General features: G+C 39.3%; 1 protein-coding gene across 1 annotated transcript; it reads left to right on the top strand.

The window, feature by feature from the left end:
* Positions 1–990: 990 nt before the first annotated feature.
* Positions 991–17153, top strand: LOC148030955 (uncharacterized). Its single transcript, XM_087685517.1, has 11 exons — positions 991–1036; positions 14783–14892; positions 15057–15149; positions 15569–15661; positions 15750–16083; positions 16207–16255; positions 16374–16466; positions 16564–16626; positions 16713–16775; positions 16864–17010; positions 17076–17153. Exons 1-11 carry the CDS (start codon positions 1017–1019, stop codon positions 17151–17153), a joined length of 1143 nt encoding a protein of 380 aa, XP_087541643.1. The 5' UTR covers positions 991–1016.
* Positions 17154–18093: the final 940 nt, after the last annotated feature.

Raw genomic sequence — 18093 nt, 5'->3', positions numbered from 1 at the left:
TTTCCAATTAGGGTTTCGTAATCTCTCTCTCTATAGCCTATTCATGTTTGTAGACTCATTGTTAGCCTAAATTCCCCTTCAGTTCACATGAACCAAATGACACCTTTGCACCACTTCATAACGTACATCTAGCTATACTTTACTGGAAGATCTAGTTTATGTATGTGTCCATAATAAATATAGAACTTTGAGATAACAATATCAAGTAAACATACTTTTCTTTCACCCTATGAATATGCTTATAAACCATATAGCACTATTGTATCCCTGCTCTACCCTTAGAAATAATAGACACATGTTTTTGCTAAACTAAGTCTTATGCATCTTTGGAAGATTTTGATACAAAGGTATTCTATAAGGGAGTGTGATTGTTACCTAAAGTGTATTTTCACAAGGCTTTAAGTTCATACACTTTCTACTCTTTGCAGCTAATTAAATCTCCTTGACTATGCTTATGGTTCTTGAATATAATTTATTTCCACCATAGATAAAAGTCTACTTCCCTTTGAGTAATGCTTTTTTTTTCCCGTTTGATGTATAACCTTTGATATGTAAATTTAATATATAGATTGATTATTTTTTATTTATATCTATGTTTCAAGAATCCATAATGAATAATTTAAGGAGATGTTAGTGCAATTATAAGTGTAGGCATTCAACCCTTGGTTATCGGAATGTTACTAGACAAACTAACTATGCACACAGTCGCAAGGATATGAATGGGATAATACATTCATAAATTCTGGCTCATCAAGAAGGTCAAAATTCTACTAACACTACAAGGATTTGGGCCGATGGCGGCGTCGCTATTGGCGTCGCTAATAGCGTCAACGCGGCCGAAACCCGAGCGCGGTTTTCATTTCTTTTGCTTCGAGTTTTGAGAGTGAGAGCGAGGGAGAGAGCGACCATCGTGAGAGAAGAAGAGGAAGAAGACTTTCCGTCGCCGCCGCCGCCGCCGCCACTGCCGTTGTTCGCGAAGGAGAGGAGGAGTGTTCATCACAAAGAGAAGCGGCCCCATGCTCGCCATATCTCATTGGTGAGTCTCCCTCTCTCTTTCTTTTGCTTGTTCAAGGTTTAAATCACTCTCTTTTGCTTGTTTAGGAGAGGAAATGAAAGAGAAAGAGACAGAGAGGGAGAGAAAGAGGGAGAGGGAGAGGGAGAGGGAGAGGGAGAGAAAGAGAGGGAGAGTGCATTCTCTCTCTCCCTCTCCCTTTTGCTTGTTTAATGTTTAAATCACTTTCTTTTTTGCTTGTTTAGGAGAGGAAATGAGAGAGTAAGAGAGAAAGAGAGGGAGAGGGAGAGGGAGAGGGAGAGGGAGAGGGAGGGGGAGGAAATGAGAGAGGGAGAGAAAGAGAAAGAGAGGGAGAGGGAGGGAGAGTGCATTCTCTCTCTCCCTCTCCCTTTTGCTTGTTTAATGTTTAAATCACTTTCTTTTTTGCTTGTTTAGGAGAGGAAATGAGAGAGAAAGAGAGGGAGAGGGAGAGGGAGGGGAAGGAAATGAGAGAGGGAGAGAAAGAAAAAGAGAGGGAGAGTGCATTGTCTCTCTCCCTCTCCCTTTTGTTTGTTTAATGTTTAAATCACTTTATTTTTTTGCTTGCTTAGGAAATGAGAGAGAAAAGAGAGATAGAGAGGGAGAGAAAGAGAAAGAGAGGGAGAGGGAGAGGGAGGGGAAGGAAATGAGAGAGGGAGAGTGCATTCTCTCTCTCTCTCCCTCTCCCTTTTGCTTGTTTAATGTTTAAATTACTTTCTTTTTTTTGCTTGTTTAGGAGAGGAAACGAGAGAGTAAGAGAGAAAGAGAGGGAGAGGGAGAGGGAGAGGGATAGAAAGAGAAAGAGAAAGAGAGGGAGAGGGAGAGGGAGAGGGAGAGGGAGGGGGAGGAAATGAGAGAGGGAGAGAAAGAGAAAGAGAAAGAGAGGGAGAAGGAGGGAGAGTGCATTCTCTCTCTCCCTCTCCCTTTTGCTTGTTTAATGTTTAAATCACTTTATTTTTTGCTTGTTTAGGAGAGGAAATGAGAGAGAAAGAGAGGGAGAGGGAGGGAGGGGAAGGAAATGAGAGAGGGAGAGAAAGAGAAAGAGAGGGAGAGTGCATTGTCTCTCTCCCTCTCCCTTTTGCTTGGAGGATGTTTAAATCACTTTATTTTTTTCTTGTTTAGGAAATGAGAGAGAAAGAGAGATAGAGAGGGAGAGGGAGAGAAAGAGAAAGAGAGGGAGAGGGAGAGGGAGGGGAAGGAAATGAGAGAGGGAGAGAAAGAGAACGAGAGGGAGAGGGAGAGGGTGAGAGAGAGAGAGTGCATTCTCTCTCTCACGACGGGTTTGGTTGTTTGAATCACTTTCTTTTTTGCTTGTTTAGGAGAGGAAATGAGAGAGAAAGAGAGAAAGAGAGGGAGAGGGAGAGAGAGGGAGAGAAAGAGAGGGAGAGGGAGGGGAAGGAAATTTAAGATAATAGACTTATCGATAATGGTATGCAATGTGCTTTGCCATGGGCCACGTACATTGGTGACTCTTTAAGATGGCTTAAAAATGTTCAATTCCTTCATAATGTCCAAGTAGGGGATCTAATTGTGATATGCATAATTCATTGTTTTTGTATTAACTTTATAGGCATAACAAATTAGAAATCATGCCAACTAGTCAACGGAAGGACTAAAAGAAAATGATACCCTAGCTAATGGTCATTACGGTACTTCATCAAAATGAACCCAAAAGTATTGTTATAGAAGAAGAAACCCTTAAATTGAGTATAGGATATTTTCTCTCAGGTCTTATGACTATGAGTAGAATTGATTGAAATAAATTTTATTACTATAGTTATTAAATTTCATAGATGGCGCGCATTAATTTTAATACGCGATCCTAGGACAAAAAAACCACATTTCTAAGATGCTTTTTGTTGAGACTAATTTATTATTAGACTAAGAGATCCTCAATAATGCTCAAAATGGATTACTTATACTCAAAGCCGAGATATAACAAATAATTATCTACCAGGAGAAACAAATCCTTGAGCATGATACAAGGCCGAGATATAATATCGGAAAATCTCTCAACTACTATATACAATGCAAGATTTATGGTCAACTTGCAACTTGACGTACATCTCTATAAAGCTATCCATTTAAGCCTCGTTTGCTGTAATGTAGATAAGATGGAAAACGAAGGTCTTATTATTCAAGACTACGAGACGTATCTTAATCAGCGTGTCCCATGTCCTTGCTCTCAATGCAAGTTGGCAATTAGACGAAAATGCCGATTGTCTATAGAACACATATGACGATTTGGCGAGTTTCAATCTGAGATCATTGATCAGGCGATTGCGGATTTTCAGCAAACGGTAATTTGAAGTTAATATTAATCATGCATTGTACTCTCAAGATAATTGAAAACCATACACAATAAGATTGGGTCTTGTTGGCAAATTTTCTATCCAGGTTGGTGATGTATCGACCCAAGGGGGAGTGCACCCTTTGCGGCCAATTGGAAGAGTTCGTGGATGTGCGATGGATGGATTGCAGGAGCCAATCGACCACTCGCAAGGCCCATCTATACTGTCAATGCCAGAGGAGACAGACAACCTTCCTGACCTACCTACAATCTTGGAGCCTGAGATGGAGGCAATGATCGATGCATTGATTCCCATGGGTGTTGAGACATCTGACCCGCTTAGAGAGGAAGCATCCATACCATTATATGATGGGTGCCGAGTATCTTAGTTGAAGACATTGCTTGCACTCTTAGGTGTGCAAGCAAAATACGGTTGGAGCAATACGAGTGTGACTGAGTTATTCAGGTACCTTGCACATATGCTTCATTGATTTTTTTTAAACAGTATTATTGCAAACATTTGTGCTTTTTCAAGGTGTTTTATGATTTTTTTCAGGTTATTGAAATATCATATATTACCACCTGCAAATACAATGCCTGAGTCTCGTGATGATGCACGACATGTTTTACGAAAACTTGGCATGGACTACAATAGCATCCATGCATGTATCAATGACTGCATATTGTTTCGAGATGAATACGAGACTATGGAGACATGTCCAAAGTGTGGTGCTCATAGGTATCGACAAGACTTGCAAGGGCAAACCATCCCTCAAAAAGTTCTCAGACACTTTCCGCTCATCCCCTGCATAAACCACATGTTTCGCACGTCTGCCATGGCAAGCTTGACAACGTGGCATGTGGAGAATATGTCCACGGATGGAGTTCAATGAATATCAGCGGATTCCGACGCAGTATGCATCACCGACCGATTCGATATCCCGAAGGCATGGAGGAGATGCCACGGTTTATGTCAACACAATGGTTGCATGGAGCCTTGACCGCATCATCCAGCAAAGGGACAGAGGTCTCAATGGAGGAGTGGGAGTTCTCGAGGGGATGTAGTCCAAAGGTAATGAGGGGTTTAGAATGTGTCGTATCTAAATTTGCTTGCTACATCTAATTTGAGTGTTTCAATGTATAGTACAAAATATATAGTGCAGCGTGGTCGCGCGGACGGCATTTTCGGGTGGATTAGTGTAGCTTCTCCATGATACTATTCGATGTGCAGTGGTTCAAAGTGGTACTTGGAGGAGCTGGAGCAACAGTTCGATGAGGTCCATCTGGATTTCTCGAAATAGATTCCGAAAAAAAATGGACGGATTTGCGCGACACCTTTGTGTTGCCGACCCATTGTGAACAGGTGCAAATAGTCATTTGCTTGCTAATTGTAATACGACATGGTGTATGTCACAATGGTTTGAACTCGCTTTGTAAGTGTTTGTGAACATGTAATATTCTATCCAAACCCCCGAAAACCTCAATGGTGGTATGTTATACCTTCAACTCCTCGAGGTGCCAGAGTATATGATCATAGCGATGTTCCAGGCATAGATGAAGAAAATATGCAAATAGAGGGGTTGATATTACAAGGGGTGGAGGCCACCGCAAGCTTAGAGCCTGCATCGGCTAACAATGATGGAAATACAGAAGTCCTAGAATTTTTTGAGAACGAGGCAGACTCGTTCTTTTGTGGTGACATGTCTATCGACCTTCCAGTGTATGTAGAGTTGTGTCAAGAGATTAACATGGGACCATAGAATACTTCATTCTTGGAGAATTGTATTACTCAATTCGTTGTTTAGATCTTCCATAAAGGTACATAAGATATGCATTTTAAGAGGAATTTTTCAAAAATGATTTATATTACTGTGCTTTGTATAGTTTAAATTGATTATTCTAACATCATTTTTTATATGTGCAGGTGACATTTTCAGGATGAGTCGAGGGATGAGCGATGAGGAGTTTCAAGACATGATGGCACGCATGTCTCCAGATCAGCTCGCGAGATTCAGAGATGTAACGTGTCCATTTGTATCATCCAGGACACGTCTTAGCAGTCCATCGGAAAGGATGTCTAGAAAACTCCGCCCCGCACTCCCAAGCAATGTTACGGGTTTTGCGATCTAGGTCTTCCCGCATCTGCCATGTAGCAGAAGTATCCTGGCTGTTTCCAACTTAGGATCGATCGGTATTAGGATTTTCCTGTTGGGTCATTAGCTAACAGCCAACTAGCATCAGACCCGAGCGAACTACTTTACGCAGAAACGCCAGGTCCGAAGCAGATTCACGCTGCACTTGGTTCAAGGAGAATGGGAAACGAGAGGGATGCAAAGCTCAACCTCTCTGCCATAAGGCATAGTCCCATTCCGTTCGTAAGACGTAACTCTAGGTCATCGTTATTCTTTTTGATGATGATGATCATTTCGCTGTTCTTCGAGATTTTTGAGAAAAGCTCCCGACTAACTGGGACCACCCAACCGTAGGACGGATCCATGGCCCATCCTCCGCACTTTCCTCGGTTTGTTTTAGTTATGTAATTATCTAACACATTAATTTGACATATAACAGTCAGCTTCTTTAATTAATCCCTTTAAGCACTCGTTCTTTCATGTAATCTTATTACGTGACATAGAAAAACAATATCAAGCAAGTTCTTTTAACATTTCATCATTTTATCTTTGAAATACAAGGAGTTCCGCCCGTAGGCTTGTCCATAATCTTCCCGAAGGCTATCCAGTAATCTCCAGGGATCACTATTCCAAGCTTCCGCCCATCAACTAGTATGCGGGCCTCGAGATCCAATCTCGAGTCACGTTAGCCTCTTGTGCAAGACTCGGAAGACGAGGGATTTATGGCCAGAGCCCCCCCTGGCACCCAAGCGTCCTCCTGCTCCAAGTAGAACTCAACGGAGAGACCTCTCGCGGCGGGTTCGGTCCACGTTCCTGGCGCGGTCAACAACCCCCTTGGTTAGGGTCAGGCAGGCAGTCGGGGGTAACTGAAGCTGCCTCTCCCTTCAGGCCTTTAATCTGAAGTATAGGTACTCATTTAACTTGTAATTCATAATTCAAACAGAGCTCTAAAATCTCTAGCAAGCACAAACATTTCCGTTAATCAACCGAGTTGTATGGCAAATTGCTAAGGAAGTGTTCTTTCCTTTTGAGTGTAATAGCACTCGTTCCCAAGGTGTCTTGGCAATATCTTTTACATTCCGATGTAGGGCATACCCAATTTGGTTAACCCTAAAGTGCCTTAGATATGCTAGTTTCTGGTTTACAACTCTCCTTATTTAGAAGGATATCCAAAAATAAGTCTTTTTGCAAGATAACCTGCGTAGGGATCTGCCATCCTTGATGAGGGTTTTTACCCTTCTTTTACCCCTTTCTCCTTGTGAATCAATCACAAGACTAAATGATTTCATACTTGTTGTGCAAGTCCTGCAATGGAATAATATGTTTAGATTCTTTAAGCTGACGTATGTCAGGCCTAGGATTTCTTCTTTTAAGAACCTTAGGGACAAACCCTAGTTCCTTATCTTTACGATTTTGATTGTCCCTACAATAAGGAAAGTAGTCAAGTTTTTTTAGGGTATGAATGTTTCAATGTTTAGATTGGTTCAGTTATCTTTTGGAAGGTAATATTAATCGTCTCGTCACGGTTTTTCTATCCTTGTGACAATTTACTTCCCAGTCAATACAGTTTAATTTAACTTCTGTTTTCCTTAAAGATGAGCTCATGCCAACTAATAACACTTGCCTTGCTAAGATGTGCAAATATTCAAGATAACTTACTAAATTTGAACATCGAAAGAACCCTTCATGAATTTAACCATTTACAATGATTCGTTGTGAAAAGAATAAGGCTAATGGTGCAAGATAAGATTTCTACATCTTAGGATTTAACTAGAATATACTACTATAGTAAATGGATAATCTTGCTCCTAATTTATAATGCTTGATGCAATTTGAAGAAAACTAAGTTTTATACATTGTCATTCATAAGCTAAACTCCTTCGTTACAAATAACTCGAACAAATATATCCTATCCTTAACAATTTTTCTTTGCATGATTGACTTAAAACCGAATTAAAGCCAATAAGAAAAACCTGGCTTTGAGGTGAGATATCCACATGGATACCGGGGGATGACCCTCCCGCAGCTACACCTTGGACTTTCTTCGGCGGCATCGTAGTTCGAATGTGAGATAGCCTTTTCCTCTTTCTTCTGGAATTCCATCGTCTTCTCCTTCCTTCCCTTTCTTTTGTCTTTTTCCAACTCTTCCTCCTTCACTCCTTTTCACTCCCTTTTCCTTCCCTCCCTATCTTTTATCTCACGGCTATTTTTCCCTTATGGGATACCATCCAAGGCCATGATGATGGTTTGGATTTTTAGGTTCGGAGGGGAAAATAATAATGGGGATACAGGGGATTAGGAAGAAAGCTTAGGGAGTTGTGGGAAAATGAGAGTTATGAGGGGGGTTGAAGAAGGGTTAAAAGGGTTATAAGGGGGTGAAAAAGGTCTTAGGGGAATTAAAACCAGGGGTAGGTTCCCAAAGTCTAAGGGAGGGGCTTAAAGGGAAAAGGGAATTTAAAAATCCTAGGGGGGTTTAAAACCGAGGGGGGGGGGGGGGGGGAGGGAAAAAAAGGACTTTAGAGGGATTAAACCTAGGGGAGGGGAAACAAAGGGGGTTTAGGGGGGAATTAAACTTGGGGGGGGGGGGAGGGAAGAACAAGGGGGCTTAGGGGAAACAATAGAAAAGGGGTTTTTAACAGAAACCGGGGTTAAAGGACTTTCAAGGGAATATCAATGAGAAAGGGGGCTTAAAGATCCCCCCTTAGAAGCTTCCAAGAAGCTTCTTGGAAGCTTCTGAACTAATGTACGTGGCGTGTGGAGGATGACAAATTCCTGACGGCTCTTCGTGGACTAGATGGTGATGGTATTGGCGGCCTCAGGATGTAGGCGGTGGCTCCTCCTATATGGCGACAGCTGGCGCACAACGCTTCGCCCTCCCTCTCTCAGACTGACAATGGCATCTCCTTCCTTCACAGCAGGTGGCAGCAGTCTTTCGTCCTCTAATTCTCACGGCTTCACCCCTCCCCATCTCCAGTGGCCCCCCCCTCGTGAGGAGGGGAGGGGGATCTTCCCTCCCTGCGTGTCATCACGCATGGCCCCCCTCCCTCCATAAGGCTCCAACAAGGAGCTTAATAGCTCCTACTATTTCCCTCCCCCTCCAGCTCGTCAGTCGGCTAGAGGGATAAGGGGGGGAATAGAAAAGGGGTTTTTAACGAAAACCGGGGTTAAAGGACTTTCAAGGGAATATCAATGAGAAAGGGGGCTTAAAGATCCCCCCTTAGAAGCTTCCAAAAAGCTTCTTGGAAGCTTCTGAACTAATGTACGTGGCGTGTGGAGGATGACAAATTCCTGATGGCTCTTCGTGGACTAGATGGCGATGGTAGCGGCAGCCTCAGGATGTAGGTGGTGGCTCCTCCCATATGGCGACAGCTGGCGCACAACGCTTCGCCCTCCCTCTCTCAGAATGACAAAGGCATCTCCTTCCTTTACAGCAGGCGGCAGCAGCCTTTCGTCCTCTAATTCTCACAGCTTCACCCCTCCCCATCTCCAGTGGCCCCCCCTCGTTTAAATAGTGGAGGGGAGGGGGATCTTCCCTCCCTGCGTATCATCACGCATGTCCCCCCTCCCTCCATAAGGCTCCAACAAGGAGCTTAATAGCTCCTACTATTTCCCTCCCGCTCCAGCTCGTCAGTCCGCTGGAGGGATAAGGGGGGGAAAAATTTTTCCATTTATCCAAATTGTTCTTATGCGGAATACTACAAGAGAGATGGCAGACCAGGAGCTGTCTTGTTCTTCGTCAGGGCGCTCTGCTAGATCTGCTTCAGTGCGATCAGATGCTTCAGCTTCGAGTAGACGATCTTGACGCTCACGACTTGGGCCAGAGGGAGGGACTACAGGAGGATCAAGGGGGTGCTGTTGTGGAGACACGGACGTGGTGTCTCCGTCTCATCATTCAACTGGAGTTGCGTCACCTCCAGGATTTGTCACACCTGTGGGGACGTCTACTCCAGTTACTCCGGCTTTTGCGCAGTCGTCAGCAGGTGGCACGCCTTTTGGTGGCACTCCTTTTGGTGGCACCCCTTTGAGTGGCACTCCAGGAGAGGGTACCCCCATCAGTACACCAGATGTACAGGGGTCTCCTGGATATGCCCAAGAGCGTGGACAGAGATGGGAGAGGGCCCATCTTAGGCAGACTCCTAGGGGTTATGGATACCTAGTGGATAGTAGGTCATGAGCCATCATCATGAATGATGAGGGGAGGAGGGTGATGGCTCGCATGAGGGAGTTGTGCCAACAAGTTTTTCGGCACAACATCCTGGATCATTGGAGAAACATACCGAAGGGGAGCAAGGACTACATAGTAGCATCCTTGCACGAGGAGTTTCCGGTGCCAGTCGCAGTAGATAGATTCTCTACGGGCTGGATGATGGATTGCATGCGTGCATACATGTCACATAAATGATCTGACGCACGCAAGGTAATCAAGAGTGGGGCTCCAAAGCGCGAGTGGTTAGATGCAGACGACTGGCGCCGACTGAGGGAGGAGGCTACAGATACGCCAGGATGTTGGAGTCAGCAGCAAGAGGCGGCGAGGGCACGAATCGAGGCCGTCGGACCGGTGCATCATCTTGGGAGTGGCGGCCACATGACATATTTGGAGGACTTTGTAAGTTTCTCTTTTGTTTTGCTTATTTATTTTTTTGAAATATTATTTGTACTGACAATCGTGTTTCTAACAGTTAGCATTTTGTTTTCTTTGCAGCACTCCATTACAAATCGCGATCCGCAAGGCCTTGAGACTCGATATGCAGAGAGGCATGGTCTCAGGGCATTGATCGACCGATTGTATAGACGCAGCGGCCCTGTAAGTCACTCATCTTTCTTTTCCGTAGTTACGATGAGATATTTGAGTGCATTATTGTATGGTGGATTGATATGTTGTTTCTTTTTCTGCAGAGTCCGTTTGATGCTCCTTTGCGGCGGGACGAGCTTTCGGGGGACAAGGATTTCTAGCTCGCCCTTGGATCCTTAGAGCTCACACACCTTTAGTTTCTAGTCGCCTGATCTATGTAGACATTTTCTATGTATTAGTGATATCCTTTCATGATTGTACCAATCACATTTTATGCGATCATGTATTTATTTCATGTATCAGTTTTATGATTTCAGTATACGTTCTTTTTGTTTGCAAGCGCTTTGTATGCAGCAGTGCAGAAACTATTTTGTATGGCTCTTATACAGCACACAGTGCTATATGTGGCAAGGCAGCTTGCTGCCCTACCACAAATTTTTTTTCCCTGTTACCGTCGCTATTTGCGTCGCAAATTTACTGCTCGCGTCGCTATGAGCGTCGAAACTTTACTATTTGCGTCGCTATCGACGCAGATAGTGACGCATGTAGCGACGATTCTATGGCGTCGTCAATAATGACGCTTTTTGCGACGACGCGGGAAAATTTTGTTGTTTGTATTTTCGTCGCTTTAAACGTCAGTATAAGGTCTATATCTTGTAGTGTAACAATGATGTTTCTATGAGTGAAGATAATCCTCCTATGGATCAATCATCATCTCACTCTTTGCCTAGACGCAGGCGTTTGTGGTGTACATGCAAAACATATTGTGAAGGTGGACGTATGGTTCCTCACTCAACATATGCAAGACACATGAAAATTGAGAAAAGATTTAAGAGTCTCACTACTAATCTTGGTTTACATGACCCTCAAGGACTACCACAAGATATCATTCTACTAGAGCATAATGACATGGGAGATGAGGTCCATAATGACCCGTTAGATGAGATTGATAATTTAGATGAAAGTGAGGATAATGAGGTGGAATCACAACATGAAGCGTTTGAGATGGATGATGTTGAACCATATTTATTTGACAAAATCATTCAAAGAATAATTCAATTGCAAGCACTTTGGGATGAGCATCAAGCTTCAATTGAGTTTCAAGATAAAATGCTTAAAATTCCTTTTGGTGATATGGTCAGTTCTAATCCCCCCCAAGCACATATGGACAATATATATATGCGAAGCTTGGCCAAACTACTAGTGCAAATGCCTAACACATGGGATGGAGACTTGAATGGTATAAATATTCCTACTTGTTGGGAGAAACTTGGTATCATGTTCACACGGCTAGGTATGGTTAACTCCCAACGTTACAGGGTATGCCAAGGAAGTGAGAGCTCTATTCATGCAGCATTGCTTTATCAGCCAAGCAAGGAGGATAACTACATTGAAGACACAATTGAATGCTTATGTAACACCAAAAAAGGAGGAAGGAAGAAATTAAAGCGTGATTGTCCACAATGTTGTGAAAAGTGTTCCAAGTGTTCTCTACCGAGAAAAGATATGCTCTCTTTTGACTATGTCTCCATTAGAGAACAATTGCGTCTACTAAGTAGAAGTAGAACTCTATGCCATGAATTGTTGGAAATGTGGAGAACTAAAAACAAATGGTTAATACAGGAGAATACACTTTGTGATTCTACAATAAATGAGTTTTGGGATGGTACAAAATGCAAAAGTGTAAATGATTTTTGCAATCCTGAATCATACTTTGAGCTTCCATTGATATGTAATAACATGCATTGCAAACAAGTCTATACAGCTTGGCCTTCTGCCCAAAGGTCACCATTGCTTGATCATTCATGGGATGATATTGAGAGTGCCTACAAGTTTATCTGCAAATCATGTCGAACTCACATACATGGGTACAAAAGGATTTGTAAGGTACACTTTATTATCATGCTCATCTTTTTAATTAATATAAATTAAATTTGATATAGGTTACTAAAATGTGGTGTGTTTTGTGATAAATAGGGTGATCCATGCAATTTCGCCTTGTTATTACATTGGGATGGATTCCAAGCTTCAAAGACAACCCAAAAGAATTGTGGAGTTGTTGAAATCAAAATTCTCAATGTTGGAAAGAGCTCCTTTATTGGAGTTATACCGGTTTTATTTATTCCATTCAGTTGCAAAAAAGTTATTGGAAGCTCTAGTAAACTCTTTCACATATTCATGCAGCCATTGATAGATGAATTAGAAAGTTTATTTATTGATGGATTTGAAGTAAACTTCAATTATCCAGTCACACAGATTGTTGAGCATGAAAATTCTCTTAGTCGAAGATTCATTGCACGTGCTATGCTAATGATGGTAACTAGAGACCATCCAGCTCAGTGCAAGATTGGATCTTTCAAAGATGGTGGTCAATTGTTTTGTCGTAGAGACAAAGCAATAGCCACTTTGGAGGGTGAGGGCTCAAGACGTTACTTGTATGATCAAAATAGATTCGAGTTGCGATATAAACTAATTAAAAGATCAACCAATGAAATGCTTAATTCTTTGACTATGGCATCCCTAGACCTTGTATATGATTGCATGCATATTTTGGCTCTAAATTTGTTCTCAAAATATATATGTGCTCTAATAAGGACTGTGGATAACAGGATGAAAGTAAAAATTGATGAGACAACACATTGTGTCACTAAAGTGACACCATACTCTATTGGTTATGTTCGCTCGCCAAGATATCTTAGTAAGTATTGTGAGAGCTACAAGGCTGAGGAAAATCAAAAGTGGATTCAATGGTGTTTGCCTTATGTACTGTGTGAGATTGAAGGTATTCTATGACCTAGGATTGATTCTGATAGACATTGCTCATGCTTTTTACAACTACACTTGTGACCATGGTTGGTCTAGAGAAAATATAGACACTTTGAGAGAATTGCTTGGTTCATGGAGAGTAAGCTCTGAGGAGCTCTTAGGATCAAACTCGGCTCCTTTGGAACATGTTGCAAGTATAAATATTTTTTTTATTTTCTTAGTTTCTTCATTTATATAGCAATTATATTTCACTTTAATCGTATATATTTTCTTGCCTTACTAAATGTAGGTTTTGGAGAATTCTTGGATGACATTATTCAACATGGTAGTCATGATGCTTTCTGGTGTTATATTTATGAGCGTATGGTCTCAGTATATGTCAATATCAAAACAAATAACAAAGATAAAGATTTCTTATGCAAAATACCAAAGACAAAGATTCTTTACATGGATACTTATGCATATTACAAAAGACCAACACGACAGACTTATGCCGTATCAAAGGATGACAAGAGAACTCCACAAAGCTTTACTACCACTTGATGGATACTTAGTGGATTCTAATAGGTATGATGAATGTCCAAAATGGCATGCATCAGGTCTCATGCATGTATCATGTGTGGAGAAAGCAAAAGAAATATGGAGTTTTTTAAAAAAGGCTAATGATTGTGCATGCAAAAGAGTAGCTCTAACAAAGGGAATAACCATAGGAGCAAAGAAGTTAAGACGCAGGGATGCAACTAATGAAGAAAAGAGATATGTTCATCATAGCTTCAACATATAGGTGGAAACAATGACAGAATATAAAAAGGATTTTCTAAAGGGAGAAGTTTATAAAGTGGGAGATAAAGTGGTTGTAAGATGCGATGAAGACTCTAGAGTGGACATAGATGTTGGCCATTGGAAAGCATGCATATAATCATTTTTTTCGTTTGAATGCAATGGTGAAGTGAAACTATTTTTTGGAGCTTATTACTACAGACAATGTATTGTGGTTGAAAGTGGCCATGAAAGTCTAGTTGTGGATACCACTATAGATATGAGTGTCTTGCAAAATGGTTTTGTTCCATTTTCATGGGATTATATTAGACCAATACAATCATTGTTACACAAATTTATTCCACTTCAACATGGAAACAATATCATCGCATATGAGACAAAAGATTTGAGACCAAGGTCACGTTTGATTAAGATAGGTTGCATCGGTTGCATTCCTCCTTGGCTAGAGGAAAATGATGTTGTCTATATGAAGTCTCATCTAGATGCTTTATGTGAGCCAAATGACCTCAAATGTGCCGTTATAAGAGCAGTATACTATGAAATGAAGCAAGTAAAAGTGGGCTAGCTAACTAATGTACACTTGCAAGAAAATATTTGGAAAGTGAGAATAGAGGATCAAGATTGGAAGGATTGGTGGCTATGTGTATCCACGAAAAAGCAATGGCAAGTACTCAAAACAAAGGCAATTGAATTGACAATAAAAGAAAGATTGTACCTACCATGTGGCGTTCGCATGAGCATGAGGCAACAATGTTATGACGGTATGTTTATTGAAGTCTTTTGTTTTGTATTGCTTAATGTAATTTACATTTTCAAACATTATGACGGTATGTTTATTGAAGTCTTTTGTTTTGTATTACTTAATGTAATTTACATTTTCAAACATTATGACGGTATGTTTATTGAAGTCTTTTGTTTTGTATTGCTTAATGTAATTTACATTTTCTAACATGCATTGCAAACACTTTCTTATTGTTACCATGCCTATGTAGGTTTGCCTTGTCGACTTCTAATTTAGAGATGATGGCTCTTTTGAAAAAAATGATGAGTGAGGATTCCAAACTACTTAGGCTTGTGGATTCAATTGTGGAAGAAGTGAAAGGTAACTAACTCTAATAACTAAATTTATACCTAATTTTATTACTAATTCATGTGTTCTAATCCAAGTGCTAAGAAATTAAGTGATTTAGTTTGATATAGCACTTCTTTTTAAAAAATACAAGTCTCTTATGTTTCTAAATTTTGGTTTATTATGTGTACATAAAGGTAACAAAATCACAAATGATGGTACAAGAGATAATAGAAAAATGAAAGCTAAGGAGGTCATTGGCCCTAATGTCTCTTCAAATCACGATACAGGTATATGTCTTTATTTCTACTAAACTTTGAAAATTAAAATTTGTACATATATTACATCTTGCTTTATTAGGTGATTCATTTTGAGATCAACTAGCTTTAATTAGTCTCTTTGCCTAACTTAAAATGTTCATAGTTATTCATATTTTTAAACTTTGAGTAATTGTGTGCATATATATAAACATAGATAAAAGAACAACAAAAGGTGGGAAAAGAGGTAATGTAAGAAAGGGAGATCAGGAGGTTACTTGCGATAATGTTTCTTCAAGTCAAGATGTAGGTATCAACTTTAAGGATAAAAAACTTGTATAAATTTGGTGACCCAAATTGATACAAAATATCTAATTACTTTCTTTTGTGTTATTGAAAATTTTCATAACCTTGTATTATCATGAGCTTTGGTTAACTCTATGTATATATAGGTAAACAAGTTACTAAAGATGACACAAGAGACAATGCAAGAAAGGAAGACATTGAGATTGCTTGCCTTAACACTTCTTCAAGCCAACAATCAGGTATTACCAGCTTTCTTATGTTGATAATGAGTCATTTTTTGAAATGGTTATACTAACTAATGATATTTGATCACTTGAGTATCAATAGGAGTGATACGCATACCATCATATGATGATATCTATCGGCCACCGATGTTGAAATTTAGAGAAGAGGGTAGACTTTATGGAAAAAAGCTCTTGGCTGAATACTTTAAAAGTCAACACACTGTCATGCTCGAAAATTATCATCGAGTACATAGGTGGTTTGAATCCTTAAACCCAGATGATCTACATTATAAAAATGCGGATAAAGAGTATATCATGAAAATCATATCAGAGAATCACCATGAGATTTTACCATTGAAGTTTATTGGATGTGAGTACATATGGAGAGATAATGACATATATGACTGGTGGAAGGGTACCAAGCAAGATGAAAGAAAGTATTTGAAGAAAAAAAATATTTTAAAGAAGGTAAGTTGATTGTTACTTTTTTTAATTGGCTTTCCTAATATTTGAGGTGTAGATTCTTAGTTATTGAACTATTAATCTTATGATATATGGAGAGAATTATCCGCATCTCTTGGAGTGGATGATATAGATAAGCTTCAAAATGTATGAAATGACATAACATCTTCAATGGTAATATGATATGATTTATAAGTTTGATATCATAAGTGTAGGATTGGTTCTTTTTCTCCCTTACTCATTTAGGGGTGTCTATTGATGGCAGAGTGAACCATATGATGCTACTATTGATTCTAATCAACTTGATGTATACATTCCTAGCATGGATGATATTGCAAATGAACAAGGTTTGGAAAAGGTAACTTGTAATCTTATATGTTTATCATTTTTGTACTTGATTCCATATATTTTGGAGACATTTGATGTATACACATGATCTTATTTTGTTGATGTAGCCTCTTGAAGAAAGTAGCTCCTTTGAAGGACAACAATACAAGCAAACAGATTTATCATTGCAGGTAATGCTTTTAAGCTCATATCTAATAACTTTCTTTGAGAATGTCTCTTGTACAGATACTTATACATTAACTTTCATTTCCCATAGATGAATATGTTCGTGGAGGAAGAAAAGAGCTTTGAAGAATTTCAATGTTATACATTCGATGAGGTTCTTTGCTTTATATTAAATTTAAGATTGACCATATGATGCATGTTCTTAACAGTATAATCTTATCCTTTACATGCTTAAAATGTAGGATATTGAAAATGAAGATGAGACACTTGATATGGAAAATTCTGTCAGCTTTTCAAAGTTATTGTCACATGGTTTAGACAAAATAATGTACTCAACTAAACGTCAAGAAACTCTAAAACAAAGTATCCATAGTTCAAGCAATTATAAGGTATGTAACTTCTTTTTCTATATAAATATTTTTAATGTGATTACTAATTTTAGTTTTGAATGTAGGCTAATCCAAATGATGAAATTAATGAAACATCTCGAAAAAGTCAAAGAAAGAGGAAGGTATTTGATATATGTTTGTGAGAGAACAATAGCGTCATAGTTTAGTGAATAATTAAAGATATGATTTATTACATAACTATTTATTTTACGTGTTGACTAGCCAAGCGAGAAGATGAAGGATCTTTTGCAAAAAAGGAGCATGAAACGAGGTACCGATATCAACGAAAAAGAACCAAAGGTGCTAGATGTAAATGTTTATATTTTGGTTTATGTCATACATGAAAAGCATAATCTAAATTTTTTATTTTATTTGAATTAGGAATTTAAAGATCTCCCAAACCAATGCATTGAGATTAACATTTCAAATGATACTCAAAGGGTAACTTTACTGTTAATTTATATTTTAGCTAGATATATATAATTGTAGTCATGTAGTTCAATTTGTAGCTTTGAGATTAACATTTCAAATGATGCTTAAAGGATAGCTTTATAGTTTATATATATATATATATATGTATATAATAGTCATGTAGTTAAATTTATGGCTTTTCATATTATAATTTGTGTCATTTAATTATCTATACATAGTATAATAAGTTACTTATTCTCTTTTTGTTATTCAATGCAGGTTAATATGACAAAAGAGAACATGGAAACCATACTTTTGAAGTATCTTGGTGTGCCTACAATTCATGATATGTACTTTTCTTTAAAGATTACATACATGAATCTCAAAAAGATTGAAGCTAGCTTTCGAGTCTTGATTAAGGATACAAAGAAGCCAACAAGTGATGATATGATTAAGGAGATTATTTATTGGCTACTAGGAAATGGCAAAGTTGTATTAAACAAAAATAGCAATGTGCTTAGTCTACATGATGTGGAAGTTTTAGCATAACTTCTACTTTGAGTTAAGAATTTATTGCTTTTCAACATATTGGAGATTTGAGGGATTATTCAAACATTTATTACTTTGCAACATATTGGAGATTTAAGGGATAAAACAATGATTACACACATG

This window comes from Lygodium microphyllum, chromosome 9, assembly GCF_053477565.2.
Source record: "Lygodium microphyllum isolate KBCC chromosome 9, Lygodium_microphyllum_v1.1.10, whole genome shotgun sequence".
NCBI classification, from domain to species: domain Eukaryota; kingdom Viridiplantae; phylum Streptophyta; class Polypodiopsida; order Schizaeales; family Lygodiaceae; genus Lygodium; species Lygodium microphyllum.
This window is presented reverse-complemented; position numbering and strand designations above follow the sequence as displayed.

Coding starts and splice junctions, on each gene's coding strand:
- LOC148030955 (XM_087685517.1), top strand. CDS start 1,017: ATGCTCGCCATATCTCATTG. Junction 16,084..16,206: donor ACCAAGCAAGATGAAAGAAA/GTATTTGAAGAA, acceptor TGATATATGGAG/AGAATTATCCGCATCTCTTG. Junction 16,467..16,563: donor ATGAACAAGGTTTGGAAAAG/GTAACTTGTAAT, acceptor TTGTTGATGTAG/CCTCTTGAAGAAAGTAGCTC.